General features: G+C 60.2%; 1 protein-coding gene across 3 annotated transcripts; it reads left to right on the forward strand.

The window, feature by feature from the left end:
* Nucleotides 1–534: 534 nt before the first annotated feature.
* Nucleotides 535–18,820, forward strand: OS9 (OS9 endoplasmic reticulum lectin). 3 transcript variants are annotated; one of them, XM_048832108.2, is made up of 15 exons: nt 535–723; nt 6,702–6,878; nt 7,583–7,646; nt 8,519–8,595; nt 9,011–9,109; nt 9,380–9,581; nt 10,019–10,168; nt 10,706–10,800; nt 11,370–11,412; nt 12,028–12,116; nt 12,515–12,748; nt 13,371–13,575; nt 14,265–14,432; nt 16,390–16,508; nt 17,358–18,820. In XM_048832108.2, the coding sequence occupies exons 1-15, from the start codon at nt 550–552 to the stop codon at nt 17,493–17,495; spliced, it is 2,034 nt and encodes a 677-aa protein (XP_048688065.2). In that variant the 5' UTR covers nt 535–549; the 3' UTR covers nt 17,496–18,820. The 3 variants fall into 3 exon arrangements, with proteins under 3 accessions (XP_048688065.2, XP_048688066.2, XP_048688067.2); XM_048832109.2 differs by having other exon boundaries at nt 16,390–16,502; XM_048832110.2 differs by lacking the exon at nt 16,390–16,508.
* Nucleotides 18,821–27,064: the final 8,244 nt, after the last annotated feature.

Raw genomic sequence — 27,064 nt, forward strand, 5'->3', positions numbered from 1 at the left:
CCCCCTGAGCCTGGGCCCCACAAACACCCAGCCCCCGCCCCCTGGGGGGACTCCCTGCAGCTTGGACTCCCCACTGACACCTCACCTGGCCAGGGCCCCACCCTAGCACCTGCCACCTGCCCCAGGCCCCAGGGAGGCCCTTTTTATCATGTGACCCCAAACCAATCAGCTTGGCTCCCCCCCCACCCAGTTAGTGAGATACAATGTATCTTCCCTCCCCCCACAGGGCTATTGTTCTCTCGGGGCTGCTCTTGCCCTTTAAGAGCCCTGATGACGTCATCAGACGAGGCGGGCCTCGCCTTCATGATTGGCTCCCGAGAGCGCTGACTCGGCCCAATCCGCCCTCGCCAGATGCCAGCCCCGTCCCAGCCCCACTCCGGCTTCGCTGCTTATGGGCCGTCCCAGAGGATTCGCCAATGAGAAGTCAGCCCCGCTGATTGGCACAGACTCGGCCCACTGGCAGCGCTCGCTGCGGCCGCGCGGACGGGCCCGAGCGCGGCGGCGCGGAGCAGGGCGGAAGCAGCGGTGAGGGCAGGCGGCTCGGGGAAGATGGCGGAGGCGCGGCGGGGCCGGGGGCTCCCGGAGCCGGGGCTGCTCCTGGTGCTGGCGCTGCTGGGGCCGGGGCGGCCGCTGCCCGGGGCCGCGGGGAGCCTGAACCTGCAGGAGCTCAACGAGCTGAAGTACGGGATCGAGATCGCCGCCGAGCCCGTGCTGGCCGGGCAGGTGCGTGCGGGGGGGGCGGCCCGGGGGGGGCAGGTGCGTGCGCGGGGGCGGCCCGGGGGGGGCAGGTGCCTGCGGCGGGGGGCGGACCGGGGGGGGCGTCAACTGTGGGGGGGGCCGCGCAGGTGCGTGCGCGGGGGCGGCCCGGGGGGGGCAGGTGCCTGCGGCGGGGGGGCGGCCCGGGGGGGCGTCAACTGTGGGGGGGGGGGCGGGCAGGTGCGTGCGCGGGGGCGGCCCGGGGGGGGGCAGGTGCCTGCGGCGGGGGGGCGTCAACTGTGGGGGGGGCCGGGCGTGCGAGGGGGCGGGGGCGGACGGGGGGGGGGAGCGGCCCGGTGCGTGCGGGGGCGTGGGGGGGCGGCCCGGGCGGGGCAGGTGCGTGCGGGGGGGGCGGACCGGGGGAGCGTCAGCTGTGGGGGGGGAGCGGGCAGGTGCGTGCAACGGGGGTGGACGGGGGGGACAGGTGCGTCCGGGGGGAGCGTCAGCTGCGGGGGGGGGGGGCGGCAGGTGCCTGCGGGGGGCACCTGCGGGGTCGGATGGGAGAAGTGGGGGGCGGGTAGGTGCGTGTTGGGGGGGCCGGCAGGTACGTGCTGGGGGGCGCGGGTAGGTATCTGTAGGTGGAGGAGGGAAGAGGGGCCAGGGCAGGGCCGCTGGGACAGTTTGTACAGGGGGCGGGGGCTGAGAGTCATTGAACCAAACTGTAAACCCTGGGCATGGTGGAATCCACTTCAAGCCAAGGGGTGCGGCAGCCCCCTGAGATCCAGCACCTATGGGCCGGGGTTCCAGAGTGAGGGGTGAGAGCGTCTGGGCTGGGTCAGGCTGGAGGTGATGGGGCCCCACTGGATAGGTGGTTGGGGGACTAGTGAGGTTGGATGTGTGGGGGCTGAACAGGCATGGGTGGGGGGGCTGGGCCAGGGTGCAAGTTAGCTGGGGAATGTGTGGGGGCCAAAGTGGACCCAAGGAGTTGGGGGGCCAGGACCAGCGTTTATGTGGGGGTTGGGTCAGGGAATGAGCTGTTGGGGTCGAGGGAGAGCAGAGGGGGGAGACCTGGCGTAGGAGTTGGCACTGAGCGGGGGGGAATGCTGGGAGTGTTAGGTAGGAGTAAGACTGGGGTTTGAGGGGGGCTGGGGTGGGGTAGGTGGGTGAAGGGGGGTTGAGGAGTTGTGGGCAGGTCAGGGGCATAAATGGGCAAGAGGAGGGGGGCGGGCTGGAGAGCAGGGGCCAAGGGCAGAGATGTCCCAGGGGAGTGGGAGGTGATGGGGCTGAGTTGGGGGAGCAGGGGTGTTAGGGGAGGTGGGTTGGGTGAGGGCCTGGTTAGCAAGCGATGTGAAGTGAAGGGGCCAGGCCCATGCAGAACTCCCCATCAGCTATCCCATCCCCCCCATCCTGGGGCCACATCAGACCTGGTGCGCCTAGAAAACAAGGCCCCTTTATTCTGTTCCCAACTATCCACCCCATCATGGCGCAGGCTGTGGCAGCCCCTCGCCCTTGCCCTGTGCAGACTCCGCAGCATCCTGCCATCCGACCCCCCCCCCCCTCCCGCAGGCACCTGCCGCCCCCCCCGCCCGCAACTGACGCTCCCCCCGGACGCACCTGTCCCCCCCGTCCACCCCCGTTGCACGCACCTGCCCGCTCCCCCCCCACAGCTGACGCCCCCCCGGTCCGCCCCCCCCCGCACGCACCTGCCCCTGGTGCCTGTGTTTACTTCTCTGGCAGAGGTCGAACGGCTGCACTTGGGACTTCCACCATCTGGTGCCTCCTCTTTGCTTGTGACAAAGGGGCGCGTGGGCGGGACCGGCAGACTTACGAGCTGTGGTTTAATGCTATCGATCTCCCCTGTGCTTTGAAATAGCTAATTCTGGCGCGGCCGCATGCACCTGGCTCTGCTTTCTGGCTCCCTTCCTCTCGGGATCAGCGACGACTCCGGAAGGGTTGGGGAGAAGGGCAAAGACAGATGGAAATACCCTAAAACCGCTGTCGCTTTCTGACAGCAAAAGGCCACCTGATTCTTCATGCACAGCGCTGGCCCAGAGGGAGACTTGGGATAAAAGTGTCTGTTTTTGGCTTGTGTTTGCATCCTGAAAGCTTCCTGCCAGCTACTAAAGAGCTGGAAAGGAATCTAATGGGTCACCCTGCACTTTATTTTGGGCACTTCATGCTTTGTAAATACTAGAGCCAGCTCGTCTGCACGTGGCTGCTTTGCTTTGGCGGAAACTCGAAGACGAGTCCTATGACTCCGGGCAAGTCACGTAGGCCTCATCTAAACTCACGAGTTGGGTAGTGAACCGTTCAAATGATACAGGTATTGGTAACGTGTTGCACCCCGTCCTCCCCAGTGTGGACGCAATTTAAGGGCATAAGCTGTGCCAGTATGCATCTGCTGTAGGCGTCATATGGGTCAAACTGTTTTGGTAAAGAAGAAATCGCTGCCCGTAACCGAAGTAGTTATGCCAGAATAAAATCTGTTTGTAGGGCAGGGCCTGAATTGCTTTGTTCCCCAGTACTCCGGTTCTCTCGCCCTTTATCTTCGCAGGGTAGAGACTGTGGCTTGCCCTGTGTTGCACAACGGGGCTGCCATCTTGGCTGAGGTCTGTAGATGCTACTGGGCTACATATATATAATAAAGCCCACGCGTTTTGGTGCCTGAAGATTTATTTAGATTGGAGCGGTGCTCGCCAGAGGTGAACGCATATGGAGGTGGTGCAGTTCCTGCCCTGAAAAACGGGAGCAGAAATCAGACAAAGGCTGGGGAAAGGTGTGGGGGGAGGGGGTGTGTGTGGGATGGCTGATGTGGGTTGGTAATTCCATGGCAGGCTGTCTATTCCTAGATGCCTGTGTGACGAAGCAGGACTGTTCTTAATGTTTCCTCTGAATAGTGTGGGGGTGCCTCAGTTTCCCCTAAGCAGTTCTTAAGTATCTAGGGGGTGGGGTAAGGGTGTGTATGATCATTGCAGAGCCCTGGAGGGCAGGTGTGTGCAGGGGTCTGGACACAGAGAATGGCCGACACCCTGTTTCCTGGCAACTGATGGCCTGGCCCTTCCCCCCTGCAAGGTGAGTGCTAAAGGGTTGGAGAACAAAGGAATCCAGTGCCCTCCTGGCCTGGGAAAGGGACAAAGCCCAGAGGAGGAGGGGCTGGGGAGAGTTTCAGTTTGGGGGCTGGCTGGGACATGGAGTGAAGGGCAGAAGTGGTTGTCTGGCTCACTGACCCCAAAATGGACCCAGCTGAGGGGTCCAGTTCTCTGCACCTACAAGCTCTGTGTTAGACCATGTTCCTGTCGTTTAATAAACCTCTGTTTCACTGGCTGGCTGAGAGTCCTGTCTGACTGCGGAGTTGGGGGGCAGGATCCTCTGGCCCCCCCCGGACCCCGCCTGAGCGGACTCGCTGTGGGAAGCGCAGGGAGGGGCAGAGGATGCTGAATGCTCCGAGGTCAGACCCAGGAAGGTGGAGCCGGGTGAGCTGTGTGTCCTGCAGACAGGCTGCTCCCAGAGAGGAGACTCCCCAGAGTCCTGCCTGGCTTCGTGGGGAGCCGTTCCCAAGCATCGTCTGGGGACCCCGTGACAGCCTGCCTGTGGAGTCGTAGCACTTCCTCATTACTCTTGTTTACCTCGAGCCCTTCCCATGGCTAGATTTGGGTGTCTCTCTCTGAGGCTGAGCTGTCTCTCCTACGCTTCCGCAGTTGCATGGAAACCAAAACTTCTCTTTATTAAAAGCAGAAGCGGATCTTTGGGCTGCCAGGTGCCCTGGTGTCTAGGTTCCTAGTGCACCGCCATGCGGACTGATGCATTGGCTGAGGGGTTGGCACTGGAGTCCTCCGCCGAGCTTTCCCACTTGTGTGCAGGGTGCTGTGCTCTGCTGATCCCTGCCCCAGAGGGGGCTGCAACTCGGTGGGGGGGGGGAGTTTTGAAGCACTTCAGAATCCTGCCGGCGGCTGCCCGAGTTAGCCAGCCCAGCAAGGTGGGAGGAGGGTTTCCAGGTCCAGATCCCTTACTTTGGGAGCTGACCCCTGAGCAAAGGGGGCCTCAGCAAGGCTTGTGGGGGTGTCCTAAGGTCAGGACCTTTGGTGTTAGAGGGACTGTTGCTCTCAAATGACCCCCAGTGCCCTCTGGCTGATACCCAAGGGGAGTCGGTTTCCTCTAGGTGCCACGCAGCCTGTTTGGGTTCGTTACCTTTTACCCTCATGAAGGTAGCCTGCTCCTTGGGCATGGGACTGCGTGAAGCCAGGACTTTGTGGAGCTCCTCCCCTGATGCCCGATTCTCAAAAAACCCCTCTTTCATTTCAAAGGCCTTGTTTCCTGGCCAGCTCTGCTGCCAGTGGCCCCAAAGAGCCGGAGCTCCGGGTCGGGAAGGGTTCAAATAGGTGGCTGGCGCAGGGAAGAGGGCAAAGTCTGAACAACCCCAAAAGCCTCCCCCGCTAAAACTGCCCCAGAGTCTCAAGAAAACCCCTGCTCCTGAGATGGCCAAGCCTGAGGCTAACGGAGACGCCTCTCTTTGTATTTAAGGATCTCCCAGGCTGGGCCTTGACTTCCCACCTCCTGTGCCCAGGAGCTCCCTACAGGGGTGGTGGGGGGAGCTGCATTTACATGGCAAAGCTGCCCAGGAAACTTGAAACAGGCGCTAAATGAACCTCCTGGCGTCAGCTGCTCCTGGGGCGTGATGCTTCTGCCAACACCATCCATTGCACGTTTGCACTTTAACCTCTGCTGTTTGTACACCCCCTCTCGCGCCCACTGGACTCCTTCCTGCTCTGATCAAGGTCAGCGCAGAGAGGGACAGCCCCTTTGCAGGGGGGCAGTGGGCAAGTTACAAATCCACCCGTGAGATCCGCCACAGCCTAAAACCCGCAGCATCAGACAGACCTGGTGTGTCCTGCGGGGATAGCCAGGTGAGAGCCACCGCTACAAGCGGGGCATTTTCTGAATGGGCAAGCTGGCGCCAGTGGTCCCATGCTTCCCCTGGCACTGACGAGCAGAGGTTGGCTGAATTGGAATGGGGCTGGGTTTCAAAGTAAGCTGGGCCCCATTGTGATGGGTCTGTACATATGCCACGTGAAGAGGGTCCTGTCAGAAATAATACCTACCTCTTACCTAGCACCGTGCAGTGGCTGACCTCAAAATGGCTTATAAAGGTCAGTGTTGCTAACCCGCTTTCACAGATGGGGAAACTGAGGCACAGAGTGGGGAAGTGACATGCCCAAGGTCACCCAGCAGGTCGCTGGCAGAGCTTGGACTAGAACCTGGGTCTTTTGAGTCCAAATTCAGTGCTCTACCCATTAGGCAACACTGACTCTCAGAATTGACATTCTCAGCACTGGCTTAACAAAAGCTGCTTTGTCAAAGCAGGGTAGCGAAATTGGTACCACCTCCCTCATGGCCGCTCTGCTTTAGATTTCAGGGCTGCTTGTTCCAGTTTAGCTTGAGGCCGTTAGGGATGGGTTGCAGCCTCCCCACTGGGGATTGCACCCGTTTAAATGGGTTCAGGGGGACAGCTGCAGCTAAGCAGAGCCACTTTCTCCTGCAGCCAGAGCCGCCGCGGTGAATGGTGGAGAAGAGCCAGCTTTTGGGCTGGGTTCAGGGAGGATTTTGGGTTCCGAAGAGTCTTTCCTTTCAGTTTGGCCGAGGGGCGAGCAGCAGACTTGGGTTCTATTCCCAGTCCTGCCACTGACCTGGACACCTTTGTTATGTCACCCCTTTGCGCCTTAATTCCTCCGCCTGCAAAATGGGGGGCGTGTGCCTCACGCTGCCCGAGGCTTAATGAAATCCTGGTATGGCAGGAACAAGAGAAAGGCAGAGCATCTAGCTACCAGGGTGGCACCTTTTTGCTCCATGGGACCTCCACTAAGACTAGCAGCCCTGGATCGCCCGCTGCCGGCATCCCGTTCTGGGTTGTAGCACTCGGTGTCCTGGCCAGCAGCGCCTGCGTGGAGAGCCGCCGTTCGCGCGGGCCCTGTTCTCCTGTGCTGATTTCGCCGCCTGCGCTTTCCTAGAGCAAGTCAGAGGACGTGGTGATCGTTTCGTCCAAGTACAAGCAGACGTACGAGTGCCGTCTGCCCTCCGCCGCCGTGAGGATCCACCAGGACGCTGCGGAGCCGCCGCAGAGTTACCACGGGCTGGGCATCTCGGATCTGCTGAGGCCGATGGAGGCTGCTCCCTGCCTTGTAAAGGTGAGCCTGCCACCGCGCGCTGTGGGCCGGGAGCAGAACTGAGGAATGCAGGGGGCCAAGGGGTTGTGGTGCCCACAGCCGGGTCTGTGGCTCACTGGCCACCCTTTCCCGGCCCCCCTCCATTGCAGTTCTCAGAAACGGCGGCTGTTAATTAGGCTGAGGGAATTGCGTCCATCTTCTTGGCCCCCTGTCCTGAGGGGGCTGATGTTCAGGGGTTCCTCCGGGGGGCTGTCTCCTCGCTGAGCTGTCAGTCCAGAGCACCTGATCCCAGCAAGCCAGTAACATGCAGGGTGTGTGTCGTGTCCCCCCCCCCCCCCCCCCCCCCCCCCCCCCGGCCCAGCAACAGCCAACGTCAGCTGTCCCCGGGGGCCTGGCTGTTGGTGTGAGAGCTTCCCTCAGAATGCAAACAGTCGGGAGATCCCGGGCGGAGCAAGGAAAGGCCCAAGGGTTTGCATCTCCGGGCTGTAGCTTTAAATGCTCGCCGGACAGAGCCACCGCTGGCTTTGCTGTCCCTCGAGGGCGCGGCCTGCAACGAGGCCTGGACGGGAGGATGGGTTTGCTCCAACCAGTGCTGGGGTGATCTCTGGGCTCCACAGGATCTTGGCTGGGGACATGGCCGATGGCAGGTTTTGGGGTACATGTGAAGGTTTTGGGGTGCGGGGGCTTCGTTGAACTTAACCCTGTTGCCGCTGCCTTGTTCCCAGACCAAGGACTGGTGGACGTATGAGTTCTGCTATGGGAAACACATCCAGCAATACCACGTCGAAGGTAACCCTCCCCTTGCCTCATCCCCTGGCTGTTTGCGGGGCCCCAGCGGGAGGGGGGGGTGTGGGTGGCGGGTGGATTTATACAGGCACCCTCACCCGAGAACGCGTCCAGCCGCTCATCTCTGAGGGTGCCTGGCCTGGGCTCGCTCAGTGAGTTTGGCTGGGAGATGGGAAAGCTGCCCAATTTCAACGCTCGGGATATGAAAGAACCTGGTGTGCCCGCCTCAGCTGTGCCCGGGTAGATGGCAGGAGATAAAGGGCACAGGGGCCGTGGCTTCTCTGCTGTGATCACTTTCAATAGATCCCCTCCCACCCCCATGGCATCCGGTATCCAATCCCCCTCTGGGGCTCCCTGTCACTGGTGTGGGCTCACTGCACCTCTGACCCCTCTGCCAGCTGCACAAGGGGTGGCCCCCTTAGGTCTCCTCTGGGTGGAAAGTGACACACCCAGTGCAGCTGCCGAGCATCTCTGTGCGGGGCGCTTGGGTGCAGTGTGGGCAGAGACGCTCAGTGTTTGATCTCGGTGAGGTGCCCTTAGCAAAAGGGGTTTTACCCCCAGAGACTGGGCCAGCATCCAGCCCTTCCCCTGAACCTGATCTGGGACGGGATACCGTGTCAGGGCGAGGAATTAACAGGACTCCTGATACCATGTCTCCGGTGGGTTTGTCCTCACACTGAGGCAGGCAATGCTGTTGTCCCCACGGTCCCGCAGGAAGTCTGTGGCAGAGCAGCGTCCCGAGTCCCAGGCGAGTGCTGGAGCCACTGGCCAGCCTTCTGGGGTGTGTGTGTGTGTGTGTGTGTCTCCCGCCGAGGCCCCCCAGGGGTTTAGCACGCTCTAACGTGGGTCACTCTGTGTCGCTGTTTGTTTCCCAGAGTCTGAAATTAAAGGAGACATCCTCTACCTCGGGTATTATCAGTCGGCGTTCGACTGGGACAACGAGACGGCAAAGGTTGGTGCTTCTTGGACTCCTGTGCTGTGCTGAAGTGTGACCCCCCTGGTGCTCTAGGTTTGGGAGAAGGGAGATGGGCTTGCCTGGGGGTTTGTCTAGTGCTGGCTTAGCAAACAGGGCATGCAATTCCGCCATAAGTCCCTGCAAGCTCTACCCTCCTGACAGTGGGCCCTGATGGGCAGAGCAGGAGACTGACTCGCTATGTGACCTGGGAAGTAACTTTAGCTGCCTCGGTTTCCCTGTCTGTAAAATGGGACAACTATCTCCCAGCGGAATATCTCCCAACTATCTCCGAGCGGCTTGGTGTGTGGGGTGCTTTGAGATCCCCGGAGACAGCCCCCAGTCCAGCTCCGTGTGGAGTGTGGACTGTGAAGTTGGGAGCTTTAATGCTCTCGTCCAAAATTCACCTTCCTAGGCTTCGAAACAGCACAGGCTCAAACGGTACCACAGCCAGATGTACGGCAACGGTTCCAAGTGTGACCTGAGCGGGCAGCCCAGGGAAGCTGAAGTCAGGGTAAGTGGCGTGTGGGGGGTGTCAATTCTCTGGAGTTGGGGTGAGCCGGGGAGACTCCCTGAAGACAGAGGGGGCAGGGCAGCCTCTCTCTGTGGCCTGGGTTCTCCGCTGTTTAAAACGCCAGCAGTGACTGGGGGGGGCGTGGGGAAGGGGCGGAGGCGGACAAGCCCCTCGGGCGTGGCAGGATGACCGGCAGGCCTCGCGGGACTCTCCGGGAGCCCCAGGTCACCTTAACCCTGTTTCTCCCCCCCCCCCCCCTCCCGGCGGCAGTTCCTGTGTGAAGAGGGCTCTGGGGATTACATCGCCCGGGTGGACGAGCCGCAGTCCTGTTCCTATGTCCTGACCATTCACACCACCCGCATCTGCCACCACCCCTTCCTGCGACCGCCCTCCACGGCCACCCCCCAGGCCATCCGCTGCCACCCAGCCCTGAGCCCGGCTCAGTATGTGGACTATGTCCAAGCCCAAGTGTGTGAGTATCTGGGGGGGCGGGGGGACAGGGTCTAAATCTGAGCCCCTCCCAGGGCCTGCAACAGCAGCTCATGTCAGGGCTCGTCCCAGCCCAGCTGATCCCAACCGTCTGTAGGGCGGGTTCTCGGGCTGCCCCACCCCCGCCTCTTCCCCCAGGGTGGGCCCCCTCCTCCCCCCCTCAGGCTTCCCCCTTTCCGCCCCACCCCTGGGTGGGTGGGTTCTCGGGCTGCTCCGCCCCCTCCTCCCCACCCTGGTGTTGGCCCCCCTCCTCCTTCCCTCAGGCTTCCCCCTTTCTGCCCCACCCCTGGGGTAGGCGGGTTCTCGGGCTGCTCCTCCCCCCAGGGTTGGGCGGGTTCTCGGTCTGCCCCGCCCCCTCCTTCCCCAGGGTGGGCAGGGCCTCTGTGGTGATTCAAATCCCATCTATGCTGGCCAATGCAGTCGACACCAAGCGCAAGGTGGAAGAGCTCTCCGAGGAGCTGAAGACCCTGGACACAAGGCTGTGGAACGAGCGTGATCCCAACCCTGCCACCCAGCACCCGGAAGGTGTGGAGCCAGCCCACCCCCTCCACGAGGAGCAGGAAGCGGACGGTATGGGAGCTTCTTCGCACTGATCTCTGGGTGCTCGTGATCCCTGTGGACAGCCCTGTCCGCTGCCCAGGCTCGGGGCGCTCTGCTGAGATCTCCTGGTGCGCCTGGCAGGGGGCCCCGCCGGCTTCCCGCGAAAGGGCACAGGCGTCCCCTCACACCCCTGTGGGGGCGCGCGAGGATCTGGTGGTGCCCCAGCATTAGCGCTGCCGGGGCGCGCTGGGCGTGGGTGGGGCCACGTGGCTCAAGGGCCTTCCCCTCCGCATTCAGGAGCCACCGCGCTGAGTGCTGACGAGGTGCCGTGGGCACTGTGGGAGAGCGAAACAGCTGGGCGGGCCGGGGCGAGATCCTGCTCCCATCAAGGGTGGCTGCAGGGAGATGGAGGGCTCCCGGCTGCCTAGGCTGGTGAGACTGGGAACGTGGGAAGCTCACGCAAGGGCCTGAGGCTGCCCCGGCGCCCAGAGCACTTCTGCAGCCTCCCCAGGACTTTAGCTGCGTGGGTCGGCTCCGTGGTGACGTTTTCTCCTTGGTTTGTGCCAGCCGCTCCCAGGGAAACCCCCAGAGCTGGCCCAGGGGAAGACACCGACTTCGGGGATAGCACACTCAGGGCAGGCGACCTGCCGGACCACACCAAGGTAACAGCTCTGTCCTGTGCCCCCCATATGCATTCTGGCTTTGCTGGCTCGCTGTGGTCTGAGCCAGGAAGCTGGCGCAGCCATGCCGGGCACCGTTCCCGCTGCTCTCATCCTGGGGTGGGGCCTGTGGCAGCTGTGTCAAGGCTCCGCGCTTCGTGGGGTGCGGACAGCGGCTCCCCCTCACTTCGCTGACGCAGAGCCCCCGCCAACTCCTCTAGTGATCCTGGGTCTGCCACCACGTGGTGCTGCTGAGCAGCACGTCGATTGTCTTCCCTTCTGCCCCAGCCAGGCGCTCCCCAGCAGAGCCCCCTGGGGTCCCACGGGAGCTGCTGCTGAGCCCCGCTGCTGGGGAGCAGTTTGCCCTGTTGCCTGGCCTGGGTAGGACAAGGCTAAACAGCAGTGGCTTTGCGGTTGGCAAATCAGGAGTGCGGCTCCCCGGTGCTGTAGCTGGTACAGTCATGGCTGAGTAATTTTCCCGCCCCCCCCCCCCCCCCCCCCCCCGTCCCTGGGGGAGCTGTGTCTGGAGTCCCCCGTGTCGCTCTAAACTCCTGGTCTCGTCCCCGCTGCAGGAGGACGAGTACGCTGTGAAGCCGGCAGATGATCACCAGGCTGGTGAGTGTCTAATAGAGTCCTGGGGCAAAGCTCTCTGGGCCATAACTCCACAGGGGAGGTTGTGGGGAATCCTGGGGGGGGATATGTCGGCTACAATCACACCCTGTGGTCTCAGTGTAGACGTGCCCTTATGCTTTTGACCCCAGAAGGGGATGGGGGGGTGAAACCCGAGCATAAACCCCAGGGAACCTGCCTGGCACAGCTTCAGTGTCGGGGTGTAAATTTGGCAATAACAAGCCAAAGAACATCTACTGAGTGTGACTGCGATTTGCAATCCTGATCTCGGATGTGGTGCTCAAACCATTGGCCACGAAGCCAGCAGTCCGTTTTAGGGCCCTGATAAAACACAGGTGGACATCTCTTCCTGCTCTGCCAGGAGGCTGGAGCTGGTGCGTCAGCTCCCTGAGTGATCGGATGAACCTTCGCTGGCAGAGTGCCTGGCGCTCTGGGACGTTGGGGGTTAAAATCTGTGCCCCCGTGGGAATCCCAAGGGTGCTCTGTCTGGTTCTCCTTCAGAACTGTCTCGGCAAGGGGCTGGATCTGCATGCGCCGGGAGGGGACTGGCTCTTTCCAGCACAGAGCCTCAGATGTTCCTGTTTCTCTGGCCTCTTTCAGATTTCCAGCAAAAAATCCACTTCAAAGTGATCCGGAGCCCAGGGGATCTAGTCCAGTTTATCGAGGCACTGAAGGAAAGCACCAAGAAGGTACGTGGGGGCCTGGTGTGGTGTTCTCCATCGGTGCTCTTAGCCCACGGCACTCACCCTTCATGGGCAGGTGATCTGTTGACCCTAGGTAATGAGCGTTAACAACTGGATACCTGGCTCGGGGGTAGGCCTGATCTAGCGCTGACTTTGACTCCCTCTGTTAATATGAGCTGGTCCTGGCCTTGCTCTGTGCCTCAGTTTCCCCCTCTGGGATGCTAACCCTCCCTGACTACACAGGCCAGCTCTGAGAGAGATTCATGTTCATTCCCTTTGGGGCACCTGACGTTGGCCGCTGTCGGAAGACAGGATACAGGGCTAGCGGGACCTTTGGTCCGACCCCATGTGGCCGTTCTAACACGTTGAGTGTGGGGAGTGTCTTGATGCCTGTTTCCCCCCAGGGGAAAGAGAAGGCAAGCGAGTTGGAGAAGAGCCAGGAGGCCCTGAGGACCGAGGAGGCTCCGGCAGCTGGGAGCGAGCGCCCGGAGGAGGACGATGACGAGGAGGACGACGACCTGCTGGGGAAGTTTGAGGAGGAGCTGGAGGACATCCTGCTGCCCAGCTCGGAGCAGGCCAAGCTGAAGGAGGAGGTGAAAATGGAAATGGAGAAGCAGTTCGACAACATCATTGACGAGGTGAGACTGAGGGAGTGGCCCCTGCCTCCCCACTCCCCCCTCATCCCGTGTCTGACACTGGGGTGTCCCCTCTTTTCAGCCCTGTCTCCTCTCTGCCCTCCCTGGGGTGCAGCTGGATCCCGACCTCTGGGCACAGACCCTTGCTGCTGTCGGGAAGGCTGCTGGGGCATGGGCAGCGCCCCTTCCTCGCAGCGCGGGGGCCGTGCAGGGAGACCCATGTGCCGGCTGCCCATCCTAAGGGTATCGGGAAGCGTTCATGCCCCACGGGCACGTGGATATTTCTGCCAGTGCCAGGCTCCCAGTGGCCTCTCCCACCTTTTTCCTTTGGCACCGTTACTTGTAGCCATGACACTGGGGAGGTCACTGGGGAGTGATCCCCAAACCTCTGGCTTTAACGGCATGGGCAAAGGGATCAGGTTTGGAGGCAGTATTTCCTCTAGCCACTAGGGGGTGACGGAGCCACACCGGTATGGTACTCCCTAGCCACTGTGCCCCAGGACGGAGGGCAAGGTGCCCTCGCTGTTGGGGGAAGGCCGTGAGGGCTTGGGCTGGCATCAGCGGGGTCAGATCGCTGCTCTGTGGCTCAACCTGGCCTGTGGGAGATAACGGCTTCCGCTCCCAGGTGGAGGATGAGCTGGAGACAGAGGGCCTGAAGGGCGAGTTTGATCGGAACCACGCTTCCAAGTCACTGGCCTCCACCCTCAACAAGCTGATGGACAAGCTGGATGGCGGCAAAGCGCCCGAGAAAGGGGAGGAGGAGGAGGAAGAGGAGGGCGAGGGAGACTCAGCCAGGAGCAGCGCGAACCACTTGGATAAGCAAGCAGCTGGTATGCTCCGAGGTGTGCGTGTGGTTCTTTGATTCCCCGGGCTGCTTATATCCACCCCTGGGCTGCTCTGCCCGTGTCATCTTCAAGGAGGTGCGATGGCATGCACTTAAAGGTGTAGTGTCTGGAAATCTGGCCCAGGCCCGGCCCCATCTGAGGAACTCTTCGCATCAGGGCTGCTCAGAGCTCCCTTCTCCCCCCTCCCCGCCCCCACAGCTTCTGGAGCTGAGCTTGGGGATCACTCCCCCTGTGCAGCAGGACATTGCCCCGGTAGATCTCCCAGGGGAGAGTTGGGGATGGTGTCCGGGTTGGGGCAGCAGTGGGCCTGAACCCTGTACTACGCTCAGAGCTGAGCAGAGGGGTTGGAATTGCTGTTTCTCTCACACCGGAACACAGTGCCCGTGGGCAGGGGGACCACCGGTCTGGGGAAGTGCTTTCTGATGGCCACTTGGGGCTGCGTAACCCCAGCGGGAATCCCGGAGGGGGATGCCTAAACGGGGTGGGAACCCCAGGCGGCTTGGCAAAGTGGGGCCGTAACTGTCAGCATTTGCCCTCAGCGGCCTGGCCTCTGCACTTACACACCTGTGAACGGTGACCGCTTCGGCCATAGCTCCCGAAGCGCACAGAGCCGCCTGCCCCCCGCGGTGCCAGCCCTGGGCACTGAAGTCCCTCTCTGTAACCTTCTGTCTCAGAGGCCGACTCGGACGGGCATGTGAAGGTCAGGGTCACGAGGATAAAGCCAGGCAGCCCCCTGCAGAAGGAGCTGAGGGTGAGAGAGATGGGCAGCGAGAACCCGCAGCTGCGACACATTGAGAATGTGGTTAAGGACCTGCTGGAGAGAGAGGGCCTGAAAGCGGAAGGTAATGCTGGCCAGAGGGGAGGGTACTGCTGTGCCAGGGGGCTGGGGATCGGAGCTCCCGAGGGCAGGGACCAGGCCCTGCCGGTGGAGGGGAAGGGGCTCCCGTAAGCCATTCACTAGTGATCGCTTTCTGTTGTCTCAGGAGCCACGTCCAGAGGGGGCTGAGCTGGTGCAGGGCTGGACCTGATGAGAAGGGAACTGGGGCCCCTAGAAGGGCAGGAGCAGTGGGACTGGGGTTACTGGGGGAACCTGAATAAACCCAGGGGTGTAAGGGGCTCTGCTGGTAATTGTAGGGCCATCAAGAGGTCATTTAGAGTCCAGCCCCTGGCACTGAGACAGGACCAAATAAACCCGTGACTATCCCACCCAGGGCTTTTTCCAACCTGGTCTTAAAACCCTCCAAGGATGGGATTCCTTGGGAGCCTGTCCCAGAGTCGATCTCCCCTTTGAGTTTTACATCTGACCTCAATCTCCCTTGGTGCAGATCAGACCTGTTGCTTCTTGTCCTACCTTCCGTGGATTTGGAGAAGGATCGATGGGTCCTCTCGATAAGTCCCCAGATACACGAGGGGCTGTCATCCAGTCCTCTCTCGGCTCTTTTTAATTCAAGATTAAATGTGCCCAGTTTTTAGCCTGTCCTCACAGGTCAGGTTTTCTAAACCTGTTCGTTTTTGTTGCTCTTCTCTCGACTCTCTCCAATTTGTGCCCCCTAAAGTGTGACACCCCGAACTGTATGCAGTACTCCAGCTCGTAGAGCCGGACAACCCCCCGGTGCATTGCATCTGATGCGTCTGTTAATGCACCCCAGAATTTTAACCCTTTTTACAGCTACGTCACGCTGGTGACTCAAGCTGCGCTTGTGATCCGCTCTAACCCCCAGATCCTTTTCAGCCTAGCCACTTAATCCCCATTTTGTAGCTGTGCGTTCCATCCCCCCCCCGCCCGCACTTCCCGTGTGAAGTTCTTTGCACTTATCCGTGCTGAGTTTCAGCTTGTTGGATTCAGAGCAGTCCTTCTTCAATTTGACGGCAGCGTTTTGTATTCGAATCCTTCCCTCCCAAGTGCAAGCGACCCCTCCCAGCGTGGTGACGTCTGCGCATTTTATAAGCATGCTCTCCAGCCAAGTCATTCATGAAAATATTGAATGGGACTGACCCCACAGGACCCCACTAGATCTGCCCGCTCAGTTAGTGAACCATTGAGAACTGCTCTTTGTGTACAGTCTTTCTACTTTCTAGTAATTTCATGTAGACCCGATTTTCCTAGTTTGCTTATGAGACTGTCTTCTGGGACTGTCAGAACGGCCAGACTGGGTCAGAACAAAGGTCCATCTAGCCCGGTAGCCTGTCTTCTGACAGGTTTCAGAGCGGTAGCCCAGATTACTCTGTATCAGGAAAAAAACCAAGGAGTCCTTGTGGCACCTTAGAGACTAACAAATGTATTTGGGCATTAGCTTTTCTGGGCTAAAATCCAGTTCATCAGATGCATGGAGTGAAAAATACAGTAAGCAGGTATAAATATACAGCACGTGAAAAGATGGGAGTTGCCTTACCAAGTTGGGGGTGGGGGGGGCAGTGTTAACGATGCACCCTAATTGAATTGGTGTCGTTAGCATTGACCAGTTTTCTGACCGGCGCCACCTGGGTCTGCCCTTTGCCAAGGCCTCGGCAGCTCTCCCTGCGCTGGCGACCCGCTAAGGGCCCGTCTGTCCTACGGGGGGGCTGCAGCAGCACCACTAAGGGGGTTTCCCGTCGCTAGAGAAATTTCCCCTCCTCGCACGGCAGCAGCTGGGTGGACAGAAGCATTCTCCCATCGGCCCCGCCGTGTCTCCACTGGGGGCTAGGCTGGCATAGCTGCGGCGCTCAGGGGTGTGAAGTTTTCACACCACTGAGCGCTGGAGCTGTTGATTCAAACTTTGAGCCTAGACCAGGGCTAACGCTTATGGCGCTGATCAACAGGTAAAATCGAGATCAAAATCGTGACGACGGGGGGCTTTGGGGATGAGGACGATACCCACTGGCTGTCGGATGAGGACACCAAGAACCTCAAAGACATTTTCTTCAATATCCTGGTGAAAGCAAGTCTCATGCTACAGGGGGCGGGGCCTTTGTGGCTTGTGGGCGGGGCCTTTGCCTCTTGCATCCAAGCGTTCTGCAGCCACTAATGGATTAATCCCCGTGCAAGGCAGGTCCCATGGGGAAAACTGAGTCACAGAAGGGAAGTGACTTTTCCTTGGGCCATCCAGTGAGTGGGCGGCAGAGCTAGGGATGGAAGCCAGGAGTCCTGACGTTGCTGCTCGTTCACCTACACAGCCTCCTTGCTTCACAACAGCTAGATGCCCCAGAGGTGCAGCCACCTCTGGGGAGGAGGGCATGAGCCAGCTACACGGCTGTATCAGGGGAAGTGAGTGGGAGCTAGGGCCCGAGCAGAGCTGGACAGAGCAAATGTTTTCATGACTAGAAAGTAAAATGAGACATTTTCAGTATTACAGAATCATAGAAACTTAGGGGTAGAAGGGACCTTGAGAGGTCCGCTAGTCCAGCCCCGCACACTGAGGCAGGATCAAGTAGACCTAGACCACACAGAGCAGGCAGGTCCCCTCTGCCCCCAAAGTCTCGACCCCCAGACACTGGCCAATCTACTCTGGGGGTCTCCCTGCTCCAGGTTCCAGCTGGTGCCATCAGGGAGCCTGACCCCAGATACTCCTGTCCCCCAGCAGCCAGTGATCCCAGCTTTACCCTCCCTGCTGGTGATCTCGCCAGCATCGGTGGCTCTCTTCCTGGAGCCCAGCCTTACGGGGCAGTGCCCTCCTCCCCTGGGCTAGGGCGGGAGGTGACGGGGGGCCTGGAGCAGAGCTCCCCGCTGCTGGTGGGAGGGTCGATCTCCACCCAGTGCCTCCATGGGCCTCTGCTCTTTGCCTCTCCAGATCCAGGGCACGGAAGAAGCTCACAAGGAGCGGAGGCGGCAGCAGGAGCTGGAGGACAACTACCGCTTTGTGTGGGGGCAGCGGCCGGAGGAGGCGCCGGCAGCCGGCAGCTCCGACTCGGAGGAGCTGGATTTCTGAGCGGCCGCCAGACGATTGCCTGCAGCACCCCCTCCCCCCGCCCCCCGAATGTCCCATTGGCTTGACTGGTCAGGGGACCAGACAGCAAGGGTGAAAAATAGGGACGGGGGTTGGCAGGGTAAGAGAGGCCTACGTAAGACAGCCCCGAATATTGGGATTGTCCCTTTAAAATAGGGACATCTGGTCACCCTATCGACTAGTAACCAAGGCACCACGGCTCCTCTCCGGAGGATGCCCAGCGGGGCCTGGCCCCCGTCAGCACTCAGGGGTGGGGGGCACTGATCCCTCCTGTCCCGACAGGCCGGTGGGGGGGGCTCTGTCTGGGGTGGCTCCTGCTAGGAGGATGGAGAGGGACTGACTGATTTCCATGGTAACGGCCGGCAGGAGCATCCTCTTTGATCCCTTCAAGAAAGGGTGGGCGTGGGCTGCATCTGCACCCATGTGAAGCGTCTAGCACATGCTGGCGGGGTCCATTTACCACCCCATCGCCCCATGAGAATAATGGTGAGTCCCCACCTGTGGGCACTCTGCCGGCCGTCCACTCCCTCAGCAGCAGGGCCCCAAACTGCAGGGGCTCTGGGGCCTGCACATTTCATAGAGCTGGACTCCCGGGGGAGCTGGGCCCGGCGGAGAGGCCAGGTGGCAGGGGCAGGCTGCTGGGTGCTGCGGGCAGGCTGGGCTGGGCGGGCAGGGGGTCTCCCCCACGTGTCCGCGGTGCCTGGGCAAAGGGAGGGTGGAGCTGGAGCCCCTGGCTTTTCGAGGGCCCTGCACATGGAGAAATACCTGCAGCTGCTGGCAGGTTTTGGCCTGGAGCTGGGGGCGGGGCCTGGTTAGCTCCTCCCACTCCACTGCTAAACCTGGCAGGAGTTGTGATGCAGCTGGGCAGCATGGCCTGCCGCCTCCCCAGGGCCAGGGGTGGTGGCTCAGTTCGTTTGCATCAGTCGTTCACCAGCATGCTCTCCTTGCCCTGCTGGGCTCAGGGCACAGCTGGGGCCATCATTGCCAGGAGCCCATGTTGTTTCCTGGAACTCCCCGGCTGGGTCGTTCGGGGGGATGTGAGCCCCCCAGCGTGGCCGTGCGCAGGAGCCAGGGGAGCAGAGGGTTAACGAAACCTCACTCTGGTTCTCTGTCTGCCTGTGGCAGCGTTGGAGCCCATCCACCCTCTCTCCTAACGAGACAATTCACTTTACTTCCCTCCGCTTGTGGGGTAAAGGTCTCCCCAGCACCTGCCCCCTCTTGGACGGGGTGGGGGGACCCTATTTCCCCAGGGAAAGGGGGGAAAACAATCCATGATCCAATTTGTATCAATAAACCAGGCTGGACTAGTCCGCTTCCTGTGTCTAATTTACTGCGGTGGGGCCGCGAGCTGCCCCCCGGAGCAGCTTGTGTTCCTGCCGGGCTGTCAGGCCTCGCGCCATCTGGAAACAAGCATTTCCCGCTGCATCGTGTGGGCCCCTTGCGAGCCACCCTGGGTTGGTCCCCACCCCTTTGGACCTTACCAGGGGTCAGTTACACCAGGAGGCCCCCAAGCCCCCACTTGCAGCTCATTCATCTAAGGCTGGCTGGGATGCAGCCCCGTTTCATGGCTGAAATTCCCACAGGCCGGCTCAGAAAACGGGACGCCCTCATGTTCCTCGCTGACACCCCCTTGCTCCCTAACTGGTCTGGTCTGGTCTGGGGTCTGTGCCCTGGCGTTTCCCTTCGCACGGGCACCAGGGGCTGCAGCTACCAGTGACCTGAGGGCTCCAGGCGAAGAAGTCACCAAGCCAGGTGTGCACGCAATGCTGTGGTCTGGCAGCAGGGGGCAGCACCTGTCTGAGTTGGGGCTGCGTGACCTTTACAGGGCGATGGGGGGGGGGGGATCATTTGCAAAGCCAGGTGTCTGCTCCAGGGAGGTGTTGCTGGGGCTTGGGGGGAGCTAGGCCAGAACCCACCTACCCCACAGAGGGCAATGATGGGGCGGGGAGGGAGCGAGCAAATCATCCTTCCCCTCCCCTGCCAGTCTCAGCCCTGCTGCTTTGCAAGCAGGGGGTGGTGCGGGGTGGCACCTACCCTCCTGCCCTAGCTCACGGGATGCCACGCGGGGTAGGACCCAGCCACTTCTCCAACCTCCCTGCTTGCAAGCGCTGCCCTCTGTGGCGGATCTGCCTGCTGCCTTGACCACTCGGATGTGGAGGTCAAAGGCAGCTGATGGCACCCGTGCAGCCCCCCCATCCTACCGCCTCCCCCCACCGCTCCCTCGGATGGAGCTGGAAGCAGGACCCCTCGCTCTCTGACTCACTTTGTGCCCCTGGTGCTGGCCAGCTGTTGCCCTTCTCCCAGGCACGTGCCCCAGTGGGATGGGTAGGAAGGCCAGTCGTGTCACCTTTTCTCCAGCCCGAATGCCTCACCCAGCACTTACCAGCAGCCAGGCTGACGCAGGCGGGGATGGGTAACGGGCCAGCCCATGTTTGAAGAGCAGGAAAACAATGTCCCAGCTGATGAGAAAGTTCCAGGCCTGGGCAGGTCCCACGCTCGCCCTGAACTGAACTGTTCCCTGAAAATCCTTTCCCTGTTCGCTCTGCACACTTGTTTAGCTAGCAGGCAGGGCCCCTCCAAGGCACCTCCTGTGCGCAGAGGCCTGGCCACCTGTTCGGTGAATGATTAACCTCCCTCGGGTTGGGAGGGGATGGGCAGTGGGGGTGTGAGGGCCTCACTCCTCAATGTGGGAGCGGGATGCGGAGAGGCTGGCATGGGTCCTCTGCACCCAACATGCTGCCAGACAAAGCTTTGCTCCTCTGGGGTTTGGGCATAAATGGTGCCAGCTGTGGAGCGCGTCAGCCGGTGCTCATGGCCGGGCGGGGCAGCCTCGTCCCAACACCTGCAAAATCGACCTCGGTCCCTGCATGCCATCCCCCCCCCAGCGCCTCTCTGAACCTCTCTTCCCTTGGCACCTCTGCTCAGCCCAGTGCTCCAGTCAGCACCCGTCATGTGGCTGGCTGCATGTGCCCCCTGCAGGGGGCAATGCCAGTGGGCACCAGCTCCTGGGAAGAGGGTGGACCTGCCCCCTGCTGCCGCTCAAACCCAGCGGGTGTTTGTACAGCAGAAGTGACGGTGGCGTTACCCAGTTACTGCTCCAACAAGGAAGGGCTCAGTGTTTGCTTTATCTGTCAGCACCTCTGCTTTGCCCCTTCCCCCCACTCCTCCCAGCAGCTGGTTTCCCAGAAGCATGTGTGGGGGTGAGGTGGGGGGGGAGACAGGCCACCATCTCAAATCAGGGCCTGGTCGTGCTGGCCATCCCCAGCCCTAATCTCTGCCCCTACAGGCTAGCAAGCGAGAATCCTCCATGGCTCGTTTGGAGCTAGGCCAGTGGCGCTGGGAGATGGGTGCAGCTCAGGGCAACTGCACCTCCAGCAAAGGCCCCCACCCTCAGGTTCCCGGCTTCCTGGCTGTCACCTGTCTCAGGTGGAAACACACCTTGCTCCCTTCTGAGTGGTGTATCTCCAGGCTGAATGGTTCCCTGCCCCCCTGGCTTAGGGGCCTTGCTTGCTCTCCCTTCTGTGCCAGCCGACATGACTGCCATCCTATGCCAGCCAGTTGCTTTTCTCCTTAAAGGAAAAGCTCTCGAGAGACAATATTAAAAACACTCATGCACACGCTAACAAGCTGACCGGAGATCACCCGAGCCTGGGCTCTGGGGGAAACCCCCAAGGGGTTTCAAGTTCACCCCCACTTCAGCTCAGAACAAGCACACGCTCTTATGGGGTCTCGGTAGTGGGGTTGCCAATTTTGGTTGGATGTATTCCTGGTGATTTAATCACATGACATCACCTTTAATTAAAGATTCAGCTTTAATTCCTGGAGACGCCAGGCCAAGCCTGGAGGGTTGGCAACCCTACTTGGCAGGCCCAGCCCTTCCAGGGGTCTGACCAGGTGTCACGGAGTCCCCAGGCGATGCTCTGGGACTGCTCCCCATGAAGCCAGGCAGGACTCTGGGCAAGTCTCCTCTCTGGGAGCAGCCTCTCTGCAGGACACACAGCTCACCCGGCTCCACCTTCCTGGGTCTGACCTCGGAGCATTCAGCCTCCTCTGCCCCTCTGTGCGCTTCCCACAGCGAGTCCGCTCAGGCGGGGTCCTGGGGAAGCCAGAGGGTCCTGCCCCCCAACTCCGCAGTCAGACGGGACTCAGCCAGCCAGTAAAACAGAAGGTTTATTGGATGACAGGAACATGGTCTAACACAGAGCTTGTAGGTGCAGAGAACAGGATCCCTCAGCTGGGTCCATTTTGGTGGGCAGTGAGCCAGACAACCACATCTGCCCTTCACTCCATGTCCCAGCCAGCCCCAAACTGAAACTCCCTCCAGTGCCCCCTCCTCTGGGCTTTGTTCCTTAACCGGGCCAGGAGGTCACCAGATTCCTTTGTTCTCCAACCCTTTAGCTCTCACTCTGCAGGGGGGAAGGGCCAGGCCATCAGTTGCCAGAAAACAGGGTGTCGGCCATTCTCTGTGTCCAGACCCCTGCACACACCTGCCCTCTAGGGCTCTGCAATGATCATACACCCTTATCCCACCCCCTAAAGACTTAAGAACTGCATAGGGGAAACTGAGGCACCCCTACACTATTCAGAAGAAACATTAAGAACAGTCCCACTTCGTCACATCTCTCCCCCCTTCAAGATCAAACTGAGCGGGGTCACTTTAGCTCGTGACCTGGGGAAGTTCGAAGCCACCAACGTTCCCATGGATGCCCCAGCATCTCTCCCATTCCTTGGTGGGAGTTACAACAGGCCCTTCCAGTTTCACGCCCTCCCTTAGGTCGGGGGTGGTCGATAGCACTCGCAGGCAGCATGTGGGAAGGTTTATGCAGCCCATGCCCTTTGGCCACCCCAAAACCCCAGGGGGTCAAACTGGGACTGGGTCTTCCCCCAGAGCTCCAGTCTGGAGGGCTGCAATTCAGGCTCTCTTGGTTAAGAGCCCCCATCTTGACCTGGGCCACATACTGTTCACTTACAGAACTAGCATGGAGACATCCCTTTCTCAACAACCTTGTCTCCCCAACAAGCTGGCCAAACACAACCACTTGGTTAGAGGACGGTTTACCTTTCTTAACAGCTTTCACTCCATCTGAGACCTTCTCAAAGCTATCCACACTGGATCTTTCAACAGGAAAGTCAGCGGATCCATTCACAACAGAAAATTTCTGGCTGTCAGGAACGGAGACTTTCTTGATTAAATCACTTTCACACCCTTCAATTGCAGTAAACTGCTTGCAAAGACTCCATGAGGATTCCTTTCCCTAGGGCTTTTCTATGCAACAATTCACCCCTCACAGAAATTCTGCCTTTACCCTCTTTACCTAGGGCTTGCTCTAGAGGTACACTTTCCTGAGCAACAACAGACTCTTTCTGGGTCTCCCTTACATCCAGAATCACCTCTGGCCCATCCAGCGGATTCCTACACAATCCCCTTTCAGGCAAACTTACAGACTTCCTAGATAAAAGGTCAGAAGCATTCTCCTTCCCTTTGCCACACACTAGCAACAGGCAAAATACAAACACCAGAATTGTCTGGTCTCTGGGATTTTGCATAGACACTAACTGGATGCGACCTAGTTACAGGGCCATTCTCCCGAGCAGACACAAACTTAGGACCGTTCCCTTCCTGGGCTTTAGCTGAATCCAGAACCAACTCTGAGACAACTGCACTATTCTCAACCATCAGAGGCTGAAAGGCCCCTTCTGTCTGCTCCACAGACCAAGAAGAGCCGGACACATTTTCTCCTTTACCGACTCACAGCTTGGGATCTCATTCCCCTTGTCCCAGCACACAAGGCTGGTCACAGACAACTGCTTGGAGACCAGGGTAGCTCCCTCCATAGGCAAGTCAATACCCCTGACAGACACACGCACGTTTCCTTCCCTGTCACACTTCTCCACCCAGCTAACAGGTAAGGTCCAGGGACACTCATCTTCCACCCTCCTCGCCTTCCCACCCTGCTGACTAGACACAGCCGTCAGCTCACAAGGCTGCCTAGGCTCATCCAAACTTCCGTTACCAAGCACCTTGCCACTCCCCACAGATCCCCTGCCCTGCCTGTGTCTCCCCCCACTCAGCTGGGGTCTCAGCTCGCACTGTGCTCAGCACTGCCCTTGCTGTCCCAGAGGGGGTAGGCAGCGAGCTCCCTGCTTTCCTCACTGCATCAGAGCCAGCGTGAGCCCCCATGTCCGGTATGCAAGGGGGCAGGGAGCATCTCTCTGTCCCACCCAGCCCCAGGGGTCTGGTTACAGGCAGGCAGGTATCCTGAGCCTAGCCGCTCCTCCCCCCTGCCAGCCAGGTCATCTGCATTTTCACTGACCATTTCCCTCTCCACCGATTGGTTCCCTGGATTCAAATTCAAACCCTCAGCCATTACAGGAACAAGGCCTGGATCCTGTCCCAAAGAGACACAGTCACCCCATAACAGGGTCTCGCAGCTGGTGTCCTGGAGAACCCCAATGGCCAGCCAGCCCCACCCCTCCTGGGTCTGCACAGGGATCTGGGCCATAGGCAGGGTGAGGGGCTTCGTCCCTGGGACCCTCACCCAGCTCACACAGCCCCTCAGCATCTAAGGCTGCACCACCCAGGGCCTAACACCAGTTCTCTCTGTCCCAGGATCTCGCCACCCCAGGAATGTCTCCCCATTGACCGTCACCTTCTGCTCCCACTGGAGGTCCGAGGGACCTGACCCCAGGAAACTCCACACAGACATATAGGTTGAGATCAGGAGTGGGAGCCTGTCCACCTCCCCACCCATCTGGCTGATGGAGTCTATGGCCTTGGGACCCAGCAAGGGAGCTAGACACCGGGGCTTTTCTGCAGGGTCCCCCTGGTTCAAATCGCCAGCCTGCTCAAAGGCAGTGAGGTGGCATCCACATCCCCCCCCACCTTAACCAGGGGCAACAATTTAGTCTTGAGGTTCCCTGCGGAACTGGCACCCCGGGGTCTATCCCCACTCACCCCTGGGAGGTCCCCTAGGCCTCTCCACCCCACCACCGCCAGTTCATGCTGCTGCTGCTTCTGCAGCTCTTTCTCGGGCTCTCGCTGTCTCTCCCGGTCCTCTTGCTCTCTCGCACTCAGCTCCAATCCCGTCTGTCTCGGATCCCCCGATGGGGAACCCAATCGTGAAGACCCCCGTCTGGTCGGGGACAGGAGTCTTGGGGATGCCTGGCTACTACTCCAGCTGCTCCCAGATCCTGCTCTAGCCCCATTTGGGGTCAGGAATCTGTTCCTTAGAGCGGTCATCCTCCTCCAGCTGCAGGATGAACTGTGCTTTGGTGAACTTTCCAACGCTCAACCCTCTCTTTCTGCACAGGGTTACAATGTCCTTCTTCAGGAGACGGGGACAGGCCATCACTCCGCTCTTCCCAAGTTGTTGTGGACTCACAGGCCTGTGTGCTCTCAGTTCCCCATAGTTTCCAGGGAGAACCCCTAGTGTGCCAGCCCTTCTCGAGGTCACCACCTCTTTGCCAGGGTCGAGCTGCAGACTCCTCCGCCCCTGGGACCGCTCGCTGCAATCCCCTGGGGCACCCTGTTTCTGCAAAAGTCCTTCTTTCTGGTCACACACTCTCAGGGGTTAACCGCCCGGTGAAACCGTCTCTCTCTGAATCTTCAGCAGCACGCCTGGTCTCCATCAATCCCCCTTCGTTTTACTGCTCCCCAGTCACATACTGCGTCACGGGCTGCAGTAGATCCCACCGCTGCCGCCAGTTGTCACGGAGTCTCTGGGCGATGCTCTGGAACTGCTCCCCATGAAGCCAGTCAGGACTCTGGGGAAGTCTCCTCTCTGGGAGCAGACTGTCTGCAGGACACACAGCTCACCCGGCTCCACCTTCCTGGGTCTGACCTCGGAGCATTCAGCCTCCTCTGCCCCTCCCTGTGCTTCCTACAGCGAGTCCGCCCAGGTGGGGTCCTGGGGGGGCCAGAGGGTCCTGCACCCCAACTTCGTAGTCAGACGGGACTCTCAGCCAGCCAGTAAAACAGAGGGTTTATTAAACGACAGGAACATGGTCTAAAACAGAGCTTGTAGGTACAGAGAACAGGACCCCTCAGCTGGGTCCATTTTGGGGGGCAGTGAGCCAGACAACCACGTCTGCACTTCACTCCATGTCCCAGCCAGCCCCAAACTGAAACTCTCTCCAGCCCCCCCTCCTCTGGGCTTTGTCCCTTTCCCGGGCCAGGATTCCTTTGTTCTCCAGCCCTTCAGCTCTCACCTTGGAGGGGGGAAGGGCTAGGCCATCAGTTGCCAGGAAACAGGGTGTCGGCCATTCTCTGTGTCCAGACCCCTGCACACACCTGCCCTCTAGGACTCTGCAATGATCATACACCCTTAGCCCACCACCTAGATACTTAAGAACTGCCTAGGGGAAACTGAGGCACCCCCACACTATTCAGAAGAAACATTAAGAACGGTCCCACTTCGTCACACCAGGGTATTGTCAAGCTGTTGCAGGCCATCCTTGGCATCAGCCCTCTGGCCCCTGCGGCTATCTAGCCAGCCAGGCCACATCTGGGTCCTGCTGGATCCCGGCTTTCTGTTTTTCTAGCCTTCGCAGCAGGTCCGCTTGTGCAATTGACCCGGGGGGCTGGCTGCAGTCAGGCTCGGGAAGGGGCTGTTGACTTTTTGCCACTCTGTGGAGCGGATTTACTCATGCACAATTACTTCAGCTCTGTGGGCAAAGTGGGCCACTGTGTGTGCAAATAGAGGGCTCGGGGGGGGGAGGGGCGGGCGATCAGACAGGGCCTGCAGGAGTCTTATTGTTGCCCATTGGACCCGTCCTCCCACCCGCCCCCAGCCTCCTGTCCTACTGCCTCCATCTGAGGCTGGCAAATCCAGGCCTGTGCCTTCGGCCCAGTTCAGGAATCCCCTTCCTTGGGTAGGGGTGGGGCATGCTTTGGGCTGTCCCACAGCCGCTGCATGCAGGTGTGCACAGGTGTCCTGGGGCAATGGGAATAGGGCTCCATCCTGGGTTGCTAACAGCCCCCGGTCACAGGGCATTTTGTGCCTGCCCCAGGAGCAGCTGCTGTGTGCGGTTAGCTCACTGGATCAGATGAAGGGGTCGTTTAGATCCTGCTCTTTGTTTCTACTCATCCAGGTAAGGAGAACGAACATTTCTCCTGCAGAGAATAGGCCCCAGCCCAGCGCGGACCAAATCCTGCCCTGGGGCATGTGGGGTGTCAGCAGGGGTAGGAGGGTTCAACCCCCAATGAACATGCCCCCACCCCCACCGCTCTGCACAATGGCTGGGCTCCATCCTGCTCATGTAAGGTACAATCTGGCTTCACAGGGAAGGGCAGGAAACGGATTTCCTGCCAAACCAGTAAAACCACCAGCCTAGCCAGGTGAGCAGCAGGGAGACAGGAGGCGTCAAAGCGAGGACACCTCCCCCCAACAGGGCAGAGGGCATGGGACACACCCGGCTACAGGACATATGGAACATATGTTCCCCACACCCAGCTATGGGGCAGGGGGACAGGTACTGGGGTAGGGTGGGACCACACCCGGATATGGGGCAAGGAGCTCCCCAGCCCGCTTCCCCCCATTCCTCCTCCCCCT

The sequence above is a fragment of the Caretta caretta genome, chromosome 20 (assembly GCF_965140235.1).
Source record: "Caretta caretta isolate rCarCar2 chromosome 20, rCarCar1.hap1, whole genome shotgun sequence".
Lineage (NCBI taxonomy): Eukaryota > Metazoa > Chordata > Testudines > Cheloniidae > Caretta > Caretta caretta.

Bases quoted from the DNA above. Each gene is read 5' to 3' on its own strand.
- OS9 (XM_048832108.2), top strand. From the start codon at position 550: ATGGCGGAGGCGCGGCGGGGCCGGGGGCTCCCGGAGCCGGGGCTGCTC. The intron at 9,110-9,379 runs GTAAGTGGCGTG...TCCCGGCGGCAG, and splicing joins CCAGGGAAGCTGAAGTCAGG to TTCCTGTGTGAAGAGGGCTC. The intron at 10,169-10,705 runs GTATGGGAGCTT...GGTTTGTGCCAG, and splicing joins CGAGGAGCAGGAAGCGGACG to CCGCTCCCAGGGAAACCCCC.